Consider the following 22,052-nt stretch of genomic DNA (forward strand, 5'->3'; position numbering starts at 1 on the left):
AGCGGAAAGTCAGCCGCAGCAGGCGGGAGATAACATCGAGGTGCGTGTGTCTGGGAGGCGGGGCGGGGCGAGGAGGTGCGCCAGGGAGCATGCGCGCGCGGGCTCCTCAGGTCCCGGATCTCCATCCCTCAGGACTCGGGGAGACCCGCTGGATCCGGAAGTCGGGCGGCGGGGGGCTTCCGGCCTTGGGGGCGGACGCGCTTCGCGGCGCTCCGTAGCCGGGGGAAGCCGGAAGGCCGGGAGGGGCGGGCGCCTGCGCGTGCCCGTGCGCGGCGCGCTCCCACCATGCCGGGGATGGTGCTGTTCGGCCGGCGCTGGGCCATAGGCAGCGACGACCTGGTCTTCCCGGGCGCCTTCGAGCTCTCCCTTCGGGTGGCCTGGTGAGTGCCGCGGGGCCCGCTCCCCTTCCCCCCTTCGCTGGGGGGTTACATTTTCCACGCCCCCGCCCCCTGGCCGGCCGCCCCCGGGGAGGAAGGACCCTTTTCTCCGCTCTTCCCTCCTCGCCCTGGGCCAGAGCCCCTGGGACTTGCCCGATCTCGGCCTTTTTCCCTGTTGAGGTCTCCGGGGCCTCGAATCGGGAGCGCGGGGAGTGAGCGAAAGCCGGGCCCCCACCCGCCGGGCCCTCGTATTGCCCGGGAGACCTTGAGCCGGTCTGGTGACCGCGGGCTGCCCCTCGCGCCCCGGGCACCGACCGGGCGCCTTCCAGCCCCCCGGCACGCTGCACCCAGTGCCGCCTCGGGCCAGAAGCCGTCCTCCCTCCACACCAGTCAGCATTTAAACTCCTGCTGTGTGACAGGCTTTGGGTCACAGAAGAGGCCTAAGACAGGCCCTGCCTTCCAGACCGCACATTTCACCCTTTGCAAGCCTAAGGCCACTTGGGGCTTCAGGAAGCCTTTCCTGTACTCCCTTTATTTTTCCTGGGATTACCTCCCTTTAATCAGTTAATAATCAGTCAGACAACAACCATTTCTTCCGTACCTGCTGTGTAGCTGGCTCAGTGCTAAGCTATGGGGACACAAAAGAAATTCAAAAAGAGTCCTGCTCTCCCGGAACCGGGATTCCTATGGTGCAGACAATTTACAAGCACCTGTGTATTTTATGGGGCCTCCAGGTGATAGAGCTTAACCTAGAGTTAGGAAGTCCTGAGTTAAAATTCGGTCTTAGTTGCTTAACTATGTCCCTCACTCCCAGGCCATTTAACCCTGTTTGTTTCAGTTTCCTCTTCTATAAAATGAGCTGAAGGAGGAAATGGCAAATTAATCCAGTGTAAGAAACTAGTCCAAGACAGAAGCCAAGAAAACCCCAAACAAGTGTCCTGAAGAGTTGAACATGAAAAGTACATACCAGATAAAAACTGGTTCCATAGTCTATGATTATAGCTTATAAAGGTCCAGGAACTATTTATTTCCCATGAGAGAGCAGATTGTGTGTGTGTGTGTGTGTGTGTGAGAGAGAGAGAGAGAGAGAGAGAGAGAGAGAGAGAGAGTGAGAGAGAGTGTACTTTATTGGGTGCTTAAGAAATTCTACTTAACCTGTCACTTTGGATGGCACTACCAGTAGGGAATATGGGGAAAGTCCTTTACAGAAGGTAGGATTTGAGTTGAGTCTTTCAGGAAATCAGAAGGCAACCAGCACAAACATGCACTTAAATATCATAGAACATAAATGGGAGGTGATCTCATAAGAAAGGCAAGAGCAAAGGAGAGATGAAGTGAACCACTCAAGAAGACTTCTTGCAGAAAGTGGGATTTAAGACTTGAAGGAGGCAGAACAAAACATACATACAACAAACATACACATACTTAAGTATGTATATATATGTGGAACATGATGGGATGGGAAGGTACACTCTTGCATAAGTAAGATTTGAGCTGCCTTAAAGAAAATCTGAAGACATGTAAAAACTTTGTATCAGGGCAGCTAGGTGGCCAGTGAATAGAGCACTAGCCCTGGAGTCAGAAGGACCTGAGTTCAAATTCGACTTCAGACACTTAATAATTACATAGTTGTGTGACCTTGGGCAAATCATTTAACCCCATTGCCTTGCAAAACAAACAAACAAACTTGTGTCTTCAGGATATACAAAGTATAAGCTCCTTGAAGCAGGTTCTGCCTTTACCTCCTTTTGTAGTTTATATAATTTTATTATTAATTATATTTACTCCTGAACAATTCAGTGAGGTAGGTATTGATGATATTGTTATCCTGATTTTATAGATGAGTAATTTGTTTCTGATTCATAAACTTAGAGCTGGAAGGAATGTGAAACTTGTATTATTCAATTCCCTCATTTACTAAAACTCAGAGGTGTTAAGTGACTTGCTTAATAGGCATTTTTTTAGAAATGGCTTTATAACGAATCTTTTTGTTTTCTTATTAGATATTTCATTTTTCCCCAACTACATGTAAAAATAATTTTAACATTCCTTTTTTGAAATTTTGAGTTCCAAATTTTCTCCCTCTTTTTCTCCCCCCATTGAGAAAACAAGCAATTTCTCATAGGTTATACACATGTAATCATGTAAAACCTATTTCCACGTGAGTCATTCTGTGACAGTAAACAAACAAACCTTCCCCTCAAATAAAGAAAAATTTACTGATCTGCATTCAGGCTCTACGAGTTCTTTCTCTGGAGTTGGACTGCACTTTTCTTCATAAGTCCTAGAGAATTGTCTTAGATACAGTGGTCTTGTTGAGAATAACTATGTTACTCATAGTACATTATCATACAGTATTACTGTTTGCAAATGTTCTCCTGGTTCTGCTCATTTCACTTTGCATCAGTTCATATAAGTCCTGCCATGTTTTTCTGAAAGCATCCTGCTCATTTCTTTTCCTTTTTTTTTTTTTTTTTTTTAAGTTTTTACAAGGCAATGGGTTAAATGGCTTACCCAAAGCTACACAGCTAGGTAATTATTAAGTGTCTGAGGCCAGATTTGAACTCAGGTACTCCTGACTCCAGGGCCGGTGCTCTATCCACTGCACCACCTAGCCATCCCTATCCTGCTCATTACTTAAAGCATAGTAATATTCCATCACAATCATATAAAACACATTCTTCAACCATTCTCCAATTAAAGGGACATCCCCTCCACTTCCAATGCTTTTCCACTTGCTATAAAAATTTTGGGACATTTAGGTCCTTTATCTTGTTTTTTAATTTCTTTGTAATATGTACCAAGTTGTGTTATTGCTTGGTCAAAGGGTATGCATGATTTTATAGCCCTTTGAGAATATTTTTTTTTTAGGTTTTGTTTTTGGTTTTTTTGTAAGGCAATGGGGTTAAGTGGCTTGCCCAAGGCCACACAGCTAGGTAATCATGAAGTGTCTGAAACCGGATTTGAACTCAGGTACTCCTGACTCCAGGGCCGGTGTTCCATCCACTGTGCCACCTAGCTGCCCCTGAGAATATTTTCAAATTATTCTCCAGAATAGTTGAATCTTATACAACTACACTATTAATACATTTGTATTTTAGTTTTCCTACATCCTCTTCAGCATTTGTCATATTAGCCAATTTGACAGATGTGAGATAGTAGCTCAGAGAAATTTTCATTTCTCTCAGTAGTGATTTAGGGCATTTTTTTCATATAACTATAGATAACTTTGATTATTTTGAATAAAACTGCCTCTAAATATCTTTTGACCATTTATTAATTGGGGAATGGCTTTTATTTTTTTTTTAATTTGAGTCCATTTTCTCTGTTTGAGAAATGAAGTCTTTCTCAGAGAAATTCACTGTAAATGTTTTTCAAGGTAATGAGTACCAACTATGTATTTCCCTCTATCCTATTTTCCTCCATTTAAATTACTCTCTCTCTCTCTCTTATTTATTTATTTTTTAGATTTTTCAAGGAAGTGGGGTTAAGTGGCTTGCCCAAGGCCACATGGCTAAGTAATTATTAAGTGTCTGACTCAGGTCGAATTGAACCCAGGTACTCCTGACTCCAAGGCCAGTGCTCTATCCACTGCTCCACCTAGCCGCCCCTCTCTCTCCTTTTACCCTGTCCATTCTCAAAAGTGTTTTTATTCCTGACTTTTGCCACCCCCAAACTGTCTTCCCTTCTATCCGTTCCTACCACCATAACCCACTTCTCCTTATCCCTTTCCCATTTTTTTCTTTAATGATAAGGTAGATTTCTATACCTGAATGTGTGTCTTATTCTCTCTTTGAATCAGTTCAGATGATTGTAAGATTCTTGTGCTCCTCTCCCCAATTCCTCCATTTTTCCTCTCCAATGTAAAATATCTTTCAGGTCAGATAATTTATTCCATTTTAGCTCTCACTTTCCCCTTCTCTCATTCTTCCTTCTCATCCCTTAATTTTAGTTTTTTAGATTATTGTACCATCACATTTAACTCAGACCTTTGCTTTCTGTCTACGTATACTCCTTTTAACTTCTTTAACCTTATTTAAGCCCCCTATGATTTCCCTTTCCTGTTTATCTTTTTATGCTTTGCTTGATCACATTTTCTATTCAGTTCAGGTCTTTTCATGAGGAATGCTTGAAAGTTCTCTATTTTCATTGAATGTCTATTTTTTTTCCCCTAAAGAATTACATTCAATTTTGCTGGATGGGTCATTTTTTGTTGTAATCCTTTCTTTTTTACCCTCCCAAATATAGTCGAAGCCTTCAGTTTCTTATATAGAAACTGCTAAATCTTGTGTTATCTGTAACTACCTACTTGATATTTGAATTTTTTTCTTTTTGACTGCTTGCAGTCATAGTTTTAGAATTTGGTTATAGTATTCCTGAAGTTTTTATTTTGGAATCTCTTTCAGGAGGGATTTGTTGGATTCTTTTAATTTCTTTAGAGCAGTTTTCCTTGATAATTTTGTGTGGGGGATAAAAAAAGTGGATAAAGTATATAAAAATCCACTTAAAAAAATATAGACTCCTAGGCAAAAAACCAAAAGTTTATTTTGGCTTTTCTCAAGAAAAGGGCACAGTCCAAGTCTCACAAAGGTAGTGAAGATCAAGGAGCTACCTGAATTGACAGTCAAGCAAGATTATATGGCCTAATGCAATCCCTTCCTCCTCCTTAAATTCCCTCTCTGTCGACTCATTGTTTAGTCTTCAGAGTTAAATTCTACTTGTGAAAATCTACCCCAGCAACAAAGAAAAGAATGGAAGGTTTTCATAAAATATTACCTCAGATTCATAAAATATTACCTCATCATTCAGATGATGAGAATAACCTTTAGGATTATAACTATCTTACTGAAGTAATGTAACTTGTCTAGGAACAGTCTACCTATCATCAAACAAAAGGAGTCTTATGAGCTTCATTGGAATGCAAGGTTTTTCTCATAGGAACAGTCTACTGTTCTCCCAATTAAGATAGTTTTATCATCAAATAGGTGTCTAAAAATACAAGGTGTCTCTGGAAATAGTCCACTGTCCCGTCCCCCCCCCCCCCCAACAGAATTGGGAGGGTGCCTGTCTTGGAAAGCAAGGTCTCTCTCCCTCTTTCTTCTAAGAATAGTCTAAGAGTAACAGTCTGTCTTTGTTTTAATGATTTTTAACCCTGAGAGGACTTTACTAGGAATACTAACTTTTTGTTTTGTTTTGTTTTTGCAAGGTAATGGGGTTAAGTGGCTTGCCCAAGACCATGCAGCTAGGTAATTATTAAGTATCTGAGGCTGGATGGAATATTAACACACTCTCTCTCTCTCTCTCTCTCTCTCTCTCTCTCTCTCTCTCTCTCTCTCTCTCTCTCTTTTTAGGTTTTTGCAAGGCAAATGGGGTTAAGTGGCTTGGCCAAGGCCACACAGCTAGGTAATTATTAAGTGTCTGAGACCAGATTTGAACCCAGGTACTCCTGACTCCAAGGCTGGTGCTTTATCCACTAAGCCACCTAGCCGCCCCTTAACTCTTTTTTTTTTTTGGAATATTAACTCTTAAGAGGGAATATCCCACTCAATTTCTTGAAAGATACTTTTTTTTGATCATGACTTTCAGTTAGTCCAATAATTTTTACATTATCCCTCCTGGATCTATTTCCAGGTCAGTTGTTTTTTTTTTCCATTGAGATAGTTTACATTTTCTTTTGTTTTTTTCTTTTTCTTTTGTTTGATTGTTTCTTGATGTTTCATAAAGTCAATAGCTTCTACTTGCCCAATTCTAACTTTTAAGGAATTATTTTCTTCACTGAGCTTTTATACCTCCTTTTCTAATTGCCCAATTCTAACTTTTTAAGAAGTTCTTCCCTTCAGTGAATTTTTGTATATATTTTACAAGTTGACTTACTCTGTTTTTTTTGTTTTTGTTTTTGTTTTTTAGGTTTTTGCAAGGCAAACGGGGTTAAGTGGCTTGCCCAAGGCCGCACAGCTAGGTAATTATTAAGTGTCTGGGACTGGATTTGAACCCAGGTACTCCTGACTCCAGGGCCGATGCTTTATCCACTATGCCACCTAGCCTCCCCAGTTTTTTTTTTCTAGTATGGTTTTTTAAGGCATTATTTTCTTCAGCAGTTTTTCGTGCCTTCTTTACTAAGCTGTTAATTCTTTTTTTCAAGATTTTCTTAAATCATTCTCATTCCCCTTCAATTTTTTCCTCTATCTCTCTTACTTGGTTTTTAAAATATTTTTTGAGGGGTGGCTGGGTGGCATAGTGGATAAAGCACCGGCCCTGGAGTCAGGAGTACCTGGGTTCAAATCCAGTCCCAGACACTTAATAATTACCTAGCTGTGCGGCCTTGGGCAAGCCACTTAACCCTGTTTGCCTTACAAAAAAAAAAACTAAAAAAAATGAAATACTTTTTGAGCTTTTCTATGTCCTTAGACCAATTAATTTATTTTTCTTTGAGGCTTTTGGATGCAGCAATTTTCACTTTGTTGTTTTCTTTTCTTTTCTTTTCTTTTTTGTTTTTGCAAGTCAGTGGGGTTAAATGGCTTGACCAAGGCCACACAGCTAGGTAATTATTAAGTGTCTTGAGGTCAGATTTGAACCCAGGTACTCCTGACTCCAGGGCCAGTGCTCTATCCAGTGCACCACCTAGCTGCCCCCACTTTGTTGTTTTCTTCAGTGTATGTTTTGATCTGTAAGTTGTTGGCCTATGATCTAGGGAGAGAGGTGTGTTTGCTACTCTTCTGTTCTGTTCTGTTCTGGATTGTGAAGAATAACAAGCACTCTTTTCAGCTTTGCTATGCTAATGCTTGAACTGGTACTAAGACCCAGGATTGCAACCCAAATTCAAGTGTAGGCAATCCAGCACAACCAGCAAAGGCACCTTTTGACCTATTGTCCATTCCCCTTATGATCTGCAGGTTTGAGAGGTCTGGAAATCATCACCGCTACCACTCATTGTTGTCCCAAGACGGTATTGCACTCCTCTGTCATCCTGGTGCAGCAGACCGTTCCTGCTGACCTTCTAAATTATCTTGGACTGGAAAATTGTTTCAGTTCATATTTTTGTGAATTCTACTACTCTAGAATTTGTTTGAGACATTATTTAAAGGTATTTAGAAGGTTTGGGAGAAAGCCCAAGTGAATCCTGCCTTTTACCTGGGCTCTACCTCTTGTTCCATTTCTAATTTACCATATTACTTACTACAAAGCTAGTAAATGGTAGGAAGGGTATTGGAACCTAGGTTAGCCTCAGTCCAAATCCAGCATTTTATCCCCTAGTCCTACTTTGTCTGTTTTCTAGGACATTGGTTTAATTTAGACTCCTGATAGGATGATTGCTGCTCAGTAATAAATCAGTAGATTGAAGGCAGTAGGAAGATGAGTAAGAGAATGTACTAGTTCTAGAAGGTTGAGACCCTTTTTTCACTCTACCTTGAAAATTATAATCTTTCCTCAGAAACTACTCCCCCTAAAAATCAGAAATCTAGACTTTAGAGGACAATTCCCCTTTAATGGATGAGGAACCTGAGGCTTCAGAGAATGGTGTTGATCTAATCAAGTTCAGCTAGTTATTTTTTAACTTCTCATTTTTAAATTCAGTTTGTAATGATATATCTTAAGAGGTGTCTGAATTTTTGCTGCTAAGGGAAAGAATACCTCAGTTGTAAAATTAGAATATTTTTTGTAACTTTTATTTAAAAATATATCCAAATGACTTAGATTCACCATTACTAAGTAACTTTCTACTACAATTCAGCTATAAGGTTGGAACTTTTCTTGGTATTTTTAAAAAAATCATTTTGTCCAAATAGTCCATACATACATTAACTAATTAGTTTGCCACAAAATTTTCTAGTTACAGGATAAATGGTAAATAAAAACTTAAGGACTGATAAAATGAATGTTGAAAAATGTGTTCCTGGAAGCAGCTAGGTGGTATAATGGATATAGAGCAGTGGCCCTAGTCAGGAGGATCCAAGTTCAAATGTGGCCTCAGACACTTAATAATTGTTTAGCTGTGTGACCTTGGGCAAGTCACTTAACCGCATTGCCCTAAATAAATAAATTTTAAAAAAAAGGAAAAATGTGTTCATGATGTACTTTTAAGCTACCAAGTTACTGCTGAATTATTTTTTACTCTAGTAATATATTTTACTTGAAATCTGATGAGACTTAAAAAAAAAGACTTGGGTTACTTTTTTTGCCTTTGAAAGTTTTGGATAAATTATTGTTATTTTGGTTCCTGAAAATGAGGAACAAATGTTTGAACAGCTTTGGGAAAGCCATTTGCTCCATGAGATTTGACCAGGAGACCCAGATAATGGAAGTACAGGAAGATAAAAGCTATCTCATTTTATTGAAGTAAAATACCAAGAAAAGATTGAAAAATTTCTCAAATTTTTTTTTTGTTCATTGCCCATCTTGCTACCTTTACTAAATGATTTCTTTGGAATCAGAAGACCTGGGTTTGATTCCAAGTCAGACACTTAGAAGGTTAGAACTAGAAAGCACAGTAAAGACTATCTCCTCCAATCTTTTCACTTTATAGATGAAGAAATTGAGGCCCATAGTGGAAAAGTGCCTTTGCCAAAGGTCAAGTAAATAACAGGACTGTTCTTTGAATCCAAGTCCTTAACACTTTTTATTACATCATGATACCTTTTTTCCCATTTGTAAATTGGGGATGATAATACTTGAAATACATAATCTTAGAGGGTTGTTGTAAGGATCAAATGAAATAATATATTAAAAAAGTGTTATGCCACAAAAGTCCTGTCCATTATTACTTGTTGGTTAGTAGAATTTTAGGAATTAGTACTTGAAATGAAAATAACAAGAAAAAGACACTAAAAATTATTGCACTGTTAATGAAAAATGCCTTCCAAACTTGAAAATATTGTGTAAATAACAATTAACTATTTGTTATGGACTCTTTTTTAGTCAAGTGTTTTATGGAATAAGGACAATTACATAAGAATTGACAAAGTAAAGCTAATTAAGAGAAAATAAGAATAATGTTTCTCACTGATTTAATTGTTAATAAAAACTCTTAAGTTCCCCTTGGTTTGTTTTGAACAAATGCTAACAAATATGGTATTGATAAACCGCTTATTTGATTCATATGTGTACTGTTTCATACTATGCTGATTGATTTTTCAAAATAAAACGTTTTGTACTAATTCATTTTTCTGAATCTCCTGTTGTTTCCCTGCAGGTGGATTGGAATTCTTATTTTGTATCTTAAACAGAAAGGAAAGCTTAATTGTGTTGGGGGACCTTTATTGAACAGCTATCTGATTGTACTCATTATTCTTCTGGCTGTTATAATATGTGTTGTATCAGCAGTTGTATATGTCAGCATGAAAGGTAAATATTGAAATTCAGTGTTTAATTTTTTGCCACAATTTTTAAATCTGTTTCTTATATTCCATGAAATTTTTAAAAAACAAAACTTTTTTTTGCAAGGATAAAAAACCTGTCTCTTGTTTTACATTATGAATAATCATGTAATTGCTGTTGTGCTTTCTTCCCCTTGATAGGGACTATGGGGAGATACAGAAGTAAAAGGATTTATTTATATAGGGGAGATACAGAAGTAAAAGGATTTATTTATATACATCAGCTAAAAGAGAGAGGCTCTAGCCTGCTTAAAATTTTTATGTTGGACTTTTTGATAGATTTGGATTTTTTTCTTTCATTAGTAATATATTTTTCATCTTTAGAAATAAAGACCTGATTTTTATGTATTTTTATTTTTATACTTTATTCATTTTAAACTTGAATAAAAAATAAAAGAAAAAAGAACATTTCCATGTTTATGGTAGAATATGAGAGCATTCAATATAAAACAACAGATTTCCATTTCATGAAAACCCTTGTAATAAATCCTACACATTTTTATTTTTTAAATGTATTTATTTTTCTATATAATTGTATATTTTTACAGTATTAATATTTTTCAATATTATATAATTTTCAATATTTTTGTAAATTTTTCCTCACTCCTATCCTTCTCTTCCCCCTCCTTAGATATCAAGTAAACTGGGGTGGCTAAGTGGCGTATGGGGTGGCTAAGTGGCGCAGTGGATAGAGCACTGATCCTGGAGTCAGGAGTACCTGAGTTCAAATCCGGGCTCAAACACTTAATAATTACCTAGCTGTGTGGCCTTGGGCAAGCCACTTAACCCCATTGCCTTGCAAAAAAAAAAAAGATATCAAGTAAACTGATATAGGTTATACAAGAAAAAACAAATTAAAAAATGAAAATAATATGCTTTGATCTGCTTTCAGATTCCAAATTTATTTCTTAGGATGTGGATAGTATTTTCCATCACATGTCTTTTAAAATTGTCTTTGGTTACTGTCTTTACTTTGTCTTTGCTCATCTCACAATATTGTTTTTTTGTTGTTGTTTAGTTTTTTTTTAATAAGGCAGTGGGGTAAAGTGGCTTGCCCAAGGCCACACAGCTAGGTAATTATTAAGTGTCTGAGGCCGGATTTGAACTCAAGGTACTCCTGACTCCAGGGCTGGTGCTCTATCCACTGCGCCACCTAGCCACCCTACACATTGTTTTTAAAATGACAGCTTTTCTGTGCTTTCCTCTAGGTTTTGTTTTCAGTTTTGGTTCTCTTTGTTGTGCACCTATTTTATTTTATTTTAATCTCCCCCTCCCCCACTACAATTAAACTCTAATATATATACATACATATATAAATATAAATAAATAAATATATATATATATATATATATATATATATAAAACTCTGCACTTCTTTCTCTGGAGGTGTATTATATCTTCATAAGTACAAGTCTTTGCATCTTTTTCTAAATCAACCAGGTTATCATTTCTTATCTCACAGTAGTATTCTATCACAATCATAATCTGAGAGATTGTGAATTTTTTTTCCCTTAATTATCTGCTTTCTTTCTAATCTTGGCTACATTGGTTTTATTTATATAAGAAATTTTTAGTTTGAATTAATTGGAATTATCCATTTTAAACTTCCAACATGCTCTTGCCTTATAATGTAGTTTAAGGTCTGGTGCTACTGAATCTTCTATTACCTTTTTCCCCCCAGTTTCTTGAAAAGATTTGATTTTTAATATTACTTAACAATATGTTGGAAAAGTAGCCAGTCAGCTTTCAGAGTTAGTAACAGGTTTGATAATGTAAGTATTTTCCTTTTTTAAAATAATGTTTTCATTTTGCAGATGTTCTTAGAAAAGCTGGCTACAAGTTAGGGTTGGAGGTGGGGCGTCAAACACAAACAGCACAATCTCTGTACTTTGAAGTAGTAAGTTGTGAAAGAGATACTCAAGAAATGTTTGTTCCATATGAATCTCCTTTTCTGTGAAGGGAGAATATTTCTGGAACAGGTGAAAGCTACACTGGTGAAGGCTTCAATCTTTAGTCATGGATCAGTAGAATAAGAAAACAGACCTAGAACTGCAGGTGCTACTCACTGTAAATGTTACAAACTATTATTTTTGTTTCAATGCCTATGGGGCAGGATCAAGTATCTGAGACCAATCCAAGAAGAACTGGGGGGGGGACCCATCATTCTAACCCCAAAAGCATAGCCCTCCAGTGAAATAAATCTCACTTTATAGATTACAAGAACACAAACCAACAAATTCAGGTAGAAAGTGCTATAAGTCCATAAAAATAATTAATTTAGGAATTCAGAGCAGATCCATATAACACTGGGAACCTAGGTAAGGCAACCTTGACCCAGCCCAGAGAAGCTTTCAGTGCACAATGGCTATAATTTAGAATTTCTATTCATTAGAAATCATATTTGTCAAATACATAATGACACAGTAGTTAGTATGCTGGGGTGACTGTAATGCCAGTGAGCAAAATTTTAAGATGAACAACTTGTAATGGGGGTGTTTGATTCTTGTACTAGGAAGGAGATTAGACAGATTTATCTTTATGGTCCCTCTTAACTTTTGTAGTTCTGGAATATAGAATACAGTACTGGGTTATTTATTTCCATTAACATTTGAAGAGTAAAATTAGTTAAATTTCCATATGATTCTTGATGATCTGAATGATATAGAGCAGAAAGTGATGGATTTAAAAATTAGGAGCTCTTGTTTTCAAATACACATTACCTGTATGACCCTACTCAAACTACATTAATTCATTTAACCCTCACAACAGCCCTGCAAAGCATACTGTTTTTACTTCCGTTTTAGCAAACTGATGCTCAGAGGGATTGAATAAACTCTGATGATTGCCATATGAATAGAGAAAAGTAGATGGATCAGAAAGATGTTGAGGAGGTGGAATGGACAAAATTTGGCAACTGATTGGTTTCAAGGAAAGAAAGATACATAAAAGATTGATGGATGACTCTGGTGTTATGAACCTGAATAAATGAAAGTATAATGGAGCTCTTAACAGAAATTAGGGATATTAGGAAGAAAGGTATATTTGGGAAGAAAGTTAATGAATTTTGTTTTGGATTTGAGGGGTTATGTAAGCTATTCCATTGAAACCTCCAGGAGACATCTGATGATTTAGAACTGGAGGTTGGTAGAGAATGGTGGGATGAGGATAAATCAACCTGGGAATCATCTGAGATTAGGTCAACTTTGTTATTCTGGAATCTTTAATATTTAATCTGGAATCCTTAATATTTTGTAAATATTTATTACATTCATAAGTTTTATTTCCTTATAATTGGGAAAAATAATTTACTACATTCATTCATAATGTTTTCCTCTTTCCATTTTATGTTAGAAACTAGGTTTTCTTTTCTTTCAAGAAGACTAATGGCAAGTTTATTTTATGCTTTTTAAAAAGGCCCTTCACTTTATCACTTTCATTGTATTTTTTGCTTTCCTTTAAATGTTTTTATTCATTTTGAACATAAATACAAAAAAACAAAAAAAGAACATTTTTAAATACACAGTGCAACATAAAGAGAAGATTCAATATAAAACCATGAATTTCTATTTCAGACTGTTAACTTAAAAAAATTATGAATATATCTACTTGTTTTCAGAATTATACTGCTTCTTTGTGCTTCCTTCTAAGTTTTCTTTTGTCCTCTGTTGTGCACTTTTTATTTATTTTCTCTCTCCTTCCCCACCACACCTTAGTGAAGGTGTTAATTAAATGCATATATATGCATTAGTGTGTGTGTGTGTGTGTAAAACCATACTATACACATTTCTCATTTCTTTTCTTGGAGGTGTATAGCATCTTCATAAATCCTCTGTAATTGATTTTAGGTATTTATGATATGCAATATGAATTAGTCAAAATTGTTCTTAGGACAAAATTTCTGTTACTTTATTACACATTTCACTTTTCATTATTTTATGCAAATCTTTCCATGTTTCTCTAAATGTAACCAGCTTATTATTTCTTATAGCACAGGTGTATTCTGTCCCAATCCTATACCACAATTTGTTTAGCCATTCCCCAACTGAAATGCAACTATCACTTCACACCTGCCAGATTGGCCAATATGACCAGAAAGGAAAATGATCAATGTTGAAGAGTATGTGGAGAAACTGGGAAACTTAATATATTGTTGGTGGAGTTGTGAACTGATCCATCTTTTCTGGAGATTGATTTGGAATTATGCTCAAAGGACTATAAAACTGTGCATATCCTTTGATCAGCAATACCAATTGGTTTTGTATCCTGAAGAGATCTTGAAAAAGGGTAAAAATTCCACATATACAAAAATATTCATGGCAGTTCTTTTTATAGTGGCAAAGAATTGGAAATTGAGGGGATGTCCATCAGTTGGAGAATGACTGAACAAATTGTAGTATATGTATGTGATGGAACACTAAAGAATCATGAGGGATGGGATTTCAGAAAAGCCTGGAACAAATTGCATGAATTGATGTGGAGCGAAATGAGCAAAACCAGAAGAACATTATGTATGCTAGCAACAGCTAGGGTGATTATCAGTCTTGATGGACTTGTTCATTTCATTGTATCTTTGTTTTTTTTTTTTTTAATTATTCTTCTAGTAAAGTTTAGATTTTTATTGTTTTTGTGGGAGATCTGGTGTCCTCTCAGACTTAGCACACCACCATCTTAACTGAAAATTCACATACTTGTGTTTTTAATTTAGCTATTACTGCCATTAGTTTTGATATACTTATACTTTTAGTTCTGAAATCAAATTAGTTTTGAATACACTGAACAGAAAACTTTAGGATCATGTACCTTCCATGAAGGTTATTTACTGTCTTTGTTTATTTAATAGGGTTTATCATTAGACTATTCTAGTAATTAACTGAGTCATTTGAGTCAAAAGGCAATCCTTAATATAGTGACTTCACTTCTCCAAATCAGATATCTGTGATAAATTTGTAAGCATGAATATTAAAAACAACAAGACAGAATTTCATTTTGTGGCAAAGTACCTTTTGGAGTAATTACCAGGAGTCTCATGTTTAAGATTCTCTGTCTTGTCCACTTATTAAAAATTCAATCTATATATGGTTCTCAAAAAAGGTACAACCTGGTTTGTGTTTTGGATAGAAGGAAACTCAGATGTTATTCTGTCTTGCTGACTGTAAAGTTTTAATTGAAAAAATCTAAAGTTGAGGTAAAAGGGAAAAAATGCCATATTTTATTTCCTACATTTAAATATGGAATCCTGACCTTGGAAGAGAGAATTATTATTATTATTATTATTTTTAGTTTTTTTTGCAAGGCAATAGGGTTAAGTGACTTGCCCATGGTCACACAGCTAGGTTTAAGTGTCTGAAGCTGGATTTGAATTCAGATTCTCCTGACTCCAGGGCTGGTGCTGTATCCACTGTACCACCTAGCTGCCCCCAGAGAGAAGAATTTTTTATAAAAAATTTTTCTTTTTTTTTTTTAGATTTCTTTTTTGCAAGGCAAATGGGGTTAAGTGGCTTGCCCAAGGCCACACGGCTAGGTAATTATCAAGTGTCTGAGGCCGGATTTGAACCCAGGTACTCCTGACTCCAGGGCTGTTGCTCTATCCACTGCGCCACCTAGCTGCCCCTAATTTTTTCTATTTTATATCATGCCTCAAGCATTTGTTCTTAAGCCTATGCTGATAAATATTGATGCAATTATAAGCATTTGTTAAATGCCAACTATATGTCAGGCATTGTGGCATACAAATAATAATGAAATAATTTTTTATAAATTTTTTTTATTAAAGATATTTGGGGCGGCTAGGTGGCACAGTGGATAGAGCAACAGCCCTGGAGTCAGGAGTACCTGGGTTCAAATCCGGCCTCAGACACTTGATAATTACCTAGCCGTGTGGCCTTGGGCAAGCCACTTAACCCCGTTTGCCTTGCAAAAAAGAAATCTAAAAAAATATTATTTGAGTTTTACAATTTTCCCCCCCAATCTTACTTTCCTCCCCCCACCCCATGGAAAGCAATCTGTCCATCTTTACATGAAATAATTTTTTTAAAAATACATTTAAAGATAGAGACAAACACACTCACACACATTTAAGTAATTTCAAAATAAGTAGAGAGGACAATGAAAAAGCAAAGGCTTCTTGTCATAATTCTTCACCTGTATCTAGAAGAAGGGGATTGTATGAAGCAAATGGGAGAAGGGAAGTACTTTAGACACTGGCCAGCTTAAAGGGATAAAGAATCTTGTGTGAGGAACAAGAGAGAAGACCAATTTGTCTGGATCACAGATTATGGAATAGAGAATAATATATAATGAACCTGGAAAAGTAAGTTGAGTCCAGGTGTCAAGGATTTTAAAAGCCAAACAGATGTCTATTTAATTGAAGAGGCTTTTTAGGTAGGTGAAAGAGTTTATTGAGTAGGGGAATGGCATGGTCAGATGTACTAGCAAGGAAAAATCATTTTGACAGCTAGTGTGAAGGATAGACTGAAGGGGGAGCAACTTAAGGCAGAGAGAATAGTTAGGAGGTTGTCACAATAGTTTGGGCTAGATCTGAGGATTTGAAATAAGGGGTTGGCTGTTTGAGAAGAATTGGGTAAGAGATGATTGCCTCTGGGGTGAGGGAGAATGAAATGTCAAAGATAATTCTGAGAATGTGAACCTGATAGTTTGGAAATATGGCGGGACCTCTGACAGAAATAGGGAAATTTGGAAGAGGAGATGAGGGTTTAATTGAGAAGGAGGAAGATATTGATTTCATTTTTGGACCTGTTAAGTTTTGAAATATCTCCAGGACTTCTAGTTTATGATGTCCAATAGGCAACTTGTGATGCAGGAGTGAAAACTAGATAATATAGCTGCATGTCTGTTGAGTTATCAGCAGAGATGATAACTCATGGAATGTGATGAAGGCACTATGAAAGAATGTAGATCAAGAAGAGAAGAGGACCCAGGACAAAGCCTTAAGTAATGTTGACCATAGGTGTGATGTGAATGAAGTGTTGACAAAGAAGACCAAAAACCAGTCACATAAGTAAGAAGAATATAAAAAAAAAGTTGTGACACAAAAACCAGAGAGGCTATTGAATATTGGGGAGGTCAGCAGTGTCAAATGTAGTTGGGAGATTAAGAATGAGAAGAGTATAAAGTATGTCGATTAATTGGTCATTTTGGAGAGAGGTTGGAAGTCAGATTGCAAAGGGTTGAGGAGTAAGAGAAAGGACAATGTGGAAGCAACTAGTGTAGATTGTTTTTCTAGAAGTCTAGTTGGGAAAGGGAAGATAATACAGCTTAAGGATTGTAGAGTGTAGTGAATGTTTTGTTGGTTTGGTGTTTTTTTTTAAAGATTGAAGAACCTCACTCAGTTATATTGGAGAGCAGTAGGGAAGGATAATTAATTAGGGAACCTGGATATTGAAGTTGGTGGGCAGCTAGGTGGCGCAGTGGATGAAGCACCGGCCCTGGAATCAGGAGAACCTGGGTTCAAATTCGGTTTCAGATACTTAATAATTACCTAGCTGTGTGGCCTTGAGCATGCTACTTAACTCCATTTGCCTTGCAAAAACCTAAAAAAAAAAAATTGGTGAGGGGGGAGTTATAAATGAGTAGTCAATCTGGAGAAAATAGAGTGATATATTTAATTAAAGAGGCTTGTTTGGAATTGGTCTTGTTAAGGGTAAGGATCTTGTTTCCTTGTTAGAAGCTAGATCAAGAGAAGAGAAAGTAGAAGATTTCAGAGGTTTTTTTGAGATGAAGAACAGGGGAATGGAAGGGAGTTCACAGAGAATCAGTCACCACATTTTTCTCAGCCCATTAAGAGACCAAATCATTAGTTGAGAGTATGGAAAGAGAGAGAGATATTGGGAAGCTTGAGTTGAGAGATCTGGCATAGCTTTTTTGGAAAATGAAACAGAGAATCAGTTACAGAGAAATAGTGCTGTAGTTTGGGTTCCAAGGATGTGATTAACATGAATTAGTAGTGTGCCTAGTCAGTAGAATTGTTTTGCTTTCACTGACTTTCAAAAGCATGTGAATGGAAGCCTAGGAACTAGATGATTGAAAACATGACTGTAGTTTGATAAAGAATGAGTGGCCAAGAGTAGAGAATTGTGTGGAGTTAAATTATTTCTTTTAGTGGGGAGAACAGTAATGTCAGAGCAGAAATGATTGAGAAAGTACTGAGAAGTAGAGGGATTTTCATACCATCACTCCCTCAATTCTTAATGCAGCAACTTCTTAACCTCTCTGCCTCAAGTCTTTCCCTGCTCCATTTCATTCTCCTCATAGCTCTTACATTGTTTCACCCATGAGTACCTCAGACCATTTCACTCCTCTACTTAATAACTCCCCAGGCTTCCTTTTGCTTCAAGGATGAACTAGAAACTCTTCTGGTTAGATTTTAACCCTTTCTTCTTTTTTTAAATTAATTTTTATTAAAGATATTATTTGAGTTTTACAATTTTTCCCCCCCAATCTTACTTCCCTCCCCCCCCCCCCCCACACAGAAAGCAATCTGTCAGTCTTTACTTTGTTTCCATGTTGTACCTTGATCCAAATTGGGTGTGATGAGAGAGAAATCATATCCTTAAAAGAAGAGACAAGTCTAAGAGGTAACAAGATCAGACAGTAAGATATCTGTTCTTTTCTAAATTAAAGGGAATAGCCCTTGAACTTTGTTCAAACTCCACAGCTCCTTATCTGGATACAGAAGGTATTCTCCTTTGCAGACAGCCCAAAATTGTTCCCGATTGTTGCACTGATGGGATGAGCAAGTCCTTCAAGGTTGATCATCACCCCAATGTTGCTGTTAGTAACCCTTTCTTTCTTGACCCAGTCTATCTTTGTAGCCTCATTGAACAGCTTTCTTTTGATCCCACCATACTGGTCTCCCATCTCCCAGCCCTGTGCTTTTCTTTCTTTCTTTTTTTTTTTTTTTTTGTTAGGTTTTTGCAAGGCAATGGGGTTAAGTGGCTTGCCCAAGGCCACACAGCTAGGTAATTATTAAGTGTCTGAGGTCTGATTTGAACTCAGGTACTCCTGACTCCATGGCTGGTGCCCTGTCCACTTTGCCACCCAGCCGCCCCCTAGCCCTGTGGTTTTGCACTGACCACCCCCCATCCTTGGAATGCATCTACTGTCCTTGACCTCACAGAATTCCTCTTCCTTCAAATCTCAAGTTCCACCTTTACACAAAGCCTTTGCTGACCTGCTTCCTCCTTCCCTCAAAGGTTAATGCTTTCTCTTGTGTACATTTATTAGAATTTATTCTTTTATTTCTTCTCTGTATGCTTATATACAGAGGCAACAAGACATAGTGGATAGAGAGCTAGCCTTAAACCAGGAAGATACCTATTGGCTATGTTATCTTAAGCAAGTATCTCCCCCTTTCATTGCTCTGGGTCATTACTCTCTTAAATCATAAGATGTAGAAAGGGTATAGGTTGCTCATTTTGTTTCTTTACTATGGCCAGTCCCCTTCTCTTACCCTTATACTATAGATCTTTGAGAATAGGGCTCATTTCATTCTTTGAATTTGTTCCCCTTAGAGCTTTGCATTGTGCCAGCATTTAGGCTAATCCTTTTCATTTATGAGTGTGAAAATGAAATTTATTTTTAAATTTTCCCCTTGACTATGATACTTAAACATCCCTCCCCAACCTTAATCAACAAATACTTCTCATGTTTTCGAATTTGCTAATTATCTCACTAACATAATACTAGTAGTAGTATTATGGGGTGTTAGGTGGCACAGTGGATAGAGAACTGGGCCTAGAATTAGAAAGGTCTAAGTTTGAATCCAGCCCCAAGACATTTACTTGCTCTGTGACCCTGGACAAATCACTTAACTTTGCCTCAGTTTCCTCATCTGTAAAAATGATTTGGAGAAGGAAATGGTAAACCATCCCAAATCTTTGGCAAACTCCAAAGAGATGGACACAGTTGAAATGACTGAGTAACAGATAGTAGTATTAATTTTCCTTCAAATTCATTGTGCTGTTGAATTTATTTCCTAAGATGCCACTTAGTTTCTTTGTGTGTGGGGGGGGAATCTCTTTACTGAATAAATATTACCTTCTGCTTCCCCCTAGTGGCTAGCAAGGTAAATATACGTAGAGCAGTATCTGATTTTTACAAACTCTCTCTCTCATTTGTCTGTGTATGTATCGATGTATGCATCAATACAACTGAGGTCTCTTGAACAAAAATTTTTGCACTTCTGAACATGAGCAAGTAAAATGGAATGGAAACCTTGATGGAAGGCTTTTCAGTTATTCAACAAACGTTTGTACAAGCTATTTTGCTCTGTGTCGAAGATAAAGACAAAAGAGAGCATCCATTTAACTGTAGGATACAGCATGTAATTTAATTTAAGAAAGGAGCAGGAAAAGTTTTTCCTAGAAAGTAGTACTAGGGCTAAACCTTAAAAAGAAACTGAGAATTATAAGAAGTAGAGATGACTAGAGAGTACATTGAAAGCATAAGGGACAGTCTTTGCAAAGCCACAGAAGCATTAAATGTAATGCCTAGTTTGGGAAACTAGTAGGCTGTGGAAAGTAGAGGGTGTTAGGGGGTAATAATGGAAATATAAAACTGCTTGGGAATAGGTGGCTTGATGAAGTACTACCCTATTTCAGTTTTCTTTAACCACAACATATTCAAAAAAGGACTCCCCAGTCAAAGTTTTATAAACTTTTTTCCTCCATTATTTTAACAAGTTTTGTTTGACCAAATAAAGCAGGTTAATTTTTTTTTTTGTAAGGTAAAGGGGGTTAAGTGGCTTGCCTAAGGCCACACAGCTAGGTAATTATTAAGTGTCTGAGCCTGGATTTGAACCCGGGTACTCCTGACTCCAGGGACGGTGCTTTAACCACTACACCACCTAGCTGCCCCAAGCAGGTTAATTTTTAAGTTGATAATTTTGTATGGTCCTGGAATGATGTTGTAAATAAAAGGCCCTTGGCAGAAATGATTCCCTATTCCTGCTCTAAATGTATGAGTTCCTTGGGTTTCTGTCCTAGGTTCTCTTTTCTTCTCCCTCTATACTACTTCACCCATCAGCTCCTATAGATTTTAATTACCATCTCTTTTTTTTTTTTGGTTTTTTTTGCAAGGCAAATGGGGGTTAAGTGGCTTGCCCCAGGCCACCCAGCTAGGTAATTATTAAGTGTCTGAGGCCAGATTTGAACTCAGGTACTCCTGACTCCAGGGCTGGCGTACTATCCACTGCGCCACCTAGCCGCCCCAATTACCATCTCTTTACTGATGAGTCTCAAATCTACCTTTCCTACCTCTGTATCCCTGCTGACTTTCAATCTTGCATCTGCAAACTCATTTCAGACATCTCAAACTGGGATGTCCAGTAGACATCTTAAAATCAACATATCCAAAACAGAACTCATTGTCTTCCCAGAACTCCCTCCATCTTTACTTCTGACTGCCTCGTCCAACTTTATTTTCTAGAGGATCATATATCATCTCCCAGTCCCTTAACCATATATCATATATGTCCCTTAAAGTTCTGTCCTGGTCCCTCTTTTCTTTTTTCAATCTTATATTTTATGAACTCATCAACTTTTATTGATTCAATTATAATTTCTAAGCAAATGAGTCCCAAATTTTAATATTCATCCCTAAGCTTTTTCCTCAACTCCAGTTTCACATCATAAATTGTTTTATGGTCATCTCCATCTAAACAAATAGTCACTGCACCAGAAAGAATGAATAAAAACCAATAGGAATTCTAAAAATCATCTAATCCAATCTCATTTACAGATAAAGATGCTAGAAGGGTAACATGATTTGCTCAAGATTACATATGTAGTAAGTGGCAGGGATAATATTTTAAATGAGTTTTTCCAATCCCAAATTTTTATGTACACACATTATACACACACATACACAATACATAAACACATGTGTGTGTGAATGTATTTATGTATATACATATTATATTGTGTATAAAATATAAATTATATATATACACAACAATACTATATATGTTAAAAAACTAGATAAGTTCATAAAAATTTTAAGTAAGTTGGTTTATTGATCTTTTTATTATTATATTTTATTATCTTTTTTTTGAAGATACTTTTGTGGAAGTAAAGCCCTGTCACTAAATATTCTGTAATATAAAGAGACTGCAGGTTGCATGAATCAATGACTTGACCCAATATAGTATTTATGTGATACTGTAATCAAAAGATAGTTTCATACACTAAAATTCTAGTTAATTTGAGCAAAAAATACTAAAAATAAACTTGTTAAAATAACGAAGGAAAAAAGTTTATAAAACTAACTTTGACTGGGGAGTCCT

General features: G+C 36.9%; 1 protein-coding gene across 1 annotated transcript in view; it reads left to right on the forward strand.

The window, feature by feature from the left end:
* The first annotated feature begins 256 nt into the window (after nt 1–256).
* Nucleotides 257–22,052, forward strand: part of DAGLB (diacylglycerol lipase beta) — a 41,162-nt gene continuing 19,366 nt past the window's right edge. The window contains exons 1-2 of the mRNA XM_074201734.1: nt 257–380; nt 9,568–9,719. Coding sequence (XP_074057835.1) covers nt 286–380; nt 9,568–9,719 — 247 coding nt within the window. The 5' untranslated portion in view covers nt 257–285. The remainder of the gene's footprint in view (nt 381–9,567; nt 9,720–22,052) is intronic.

The sequence above is a fragment of the Macrotis lagotis genome, chromosome X (genome assembly GCF_037893015.1).
Source record: "Macrotis lagotis isolate mMagLag1 chromosome X, bilby.v1.9.chrom.fasta, whole genome shotgun sequence".
NCBI lineage: Eukaryota > Metazoa > Chordata > Mammalia > Peramelemorphia > Peramelidae > Macrotis > Macrotis lagotis.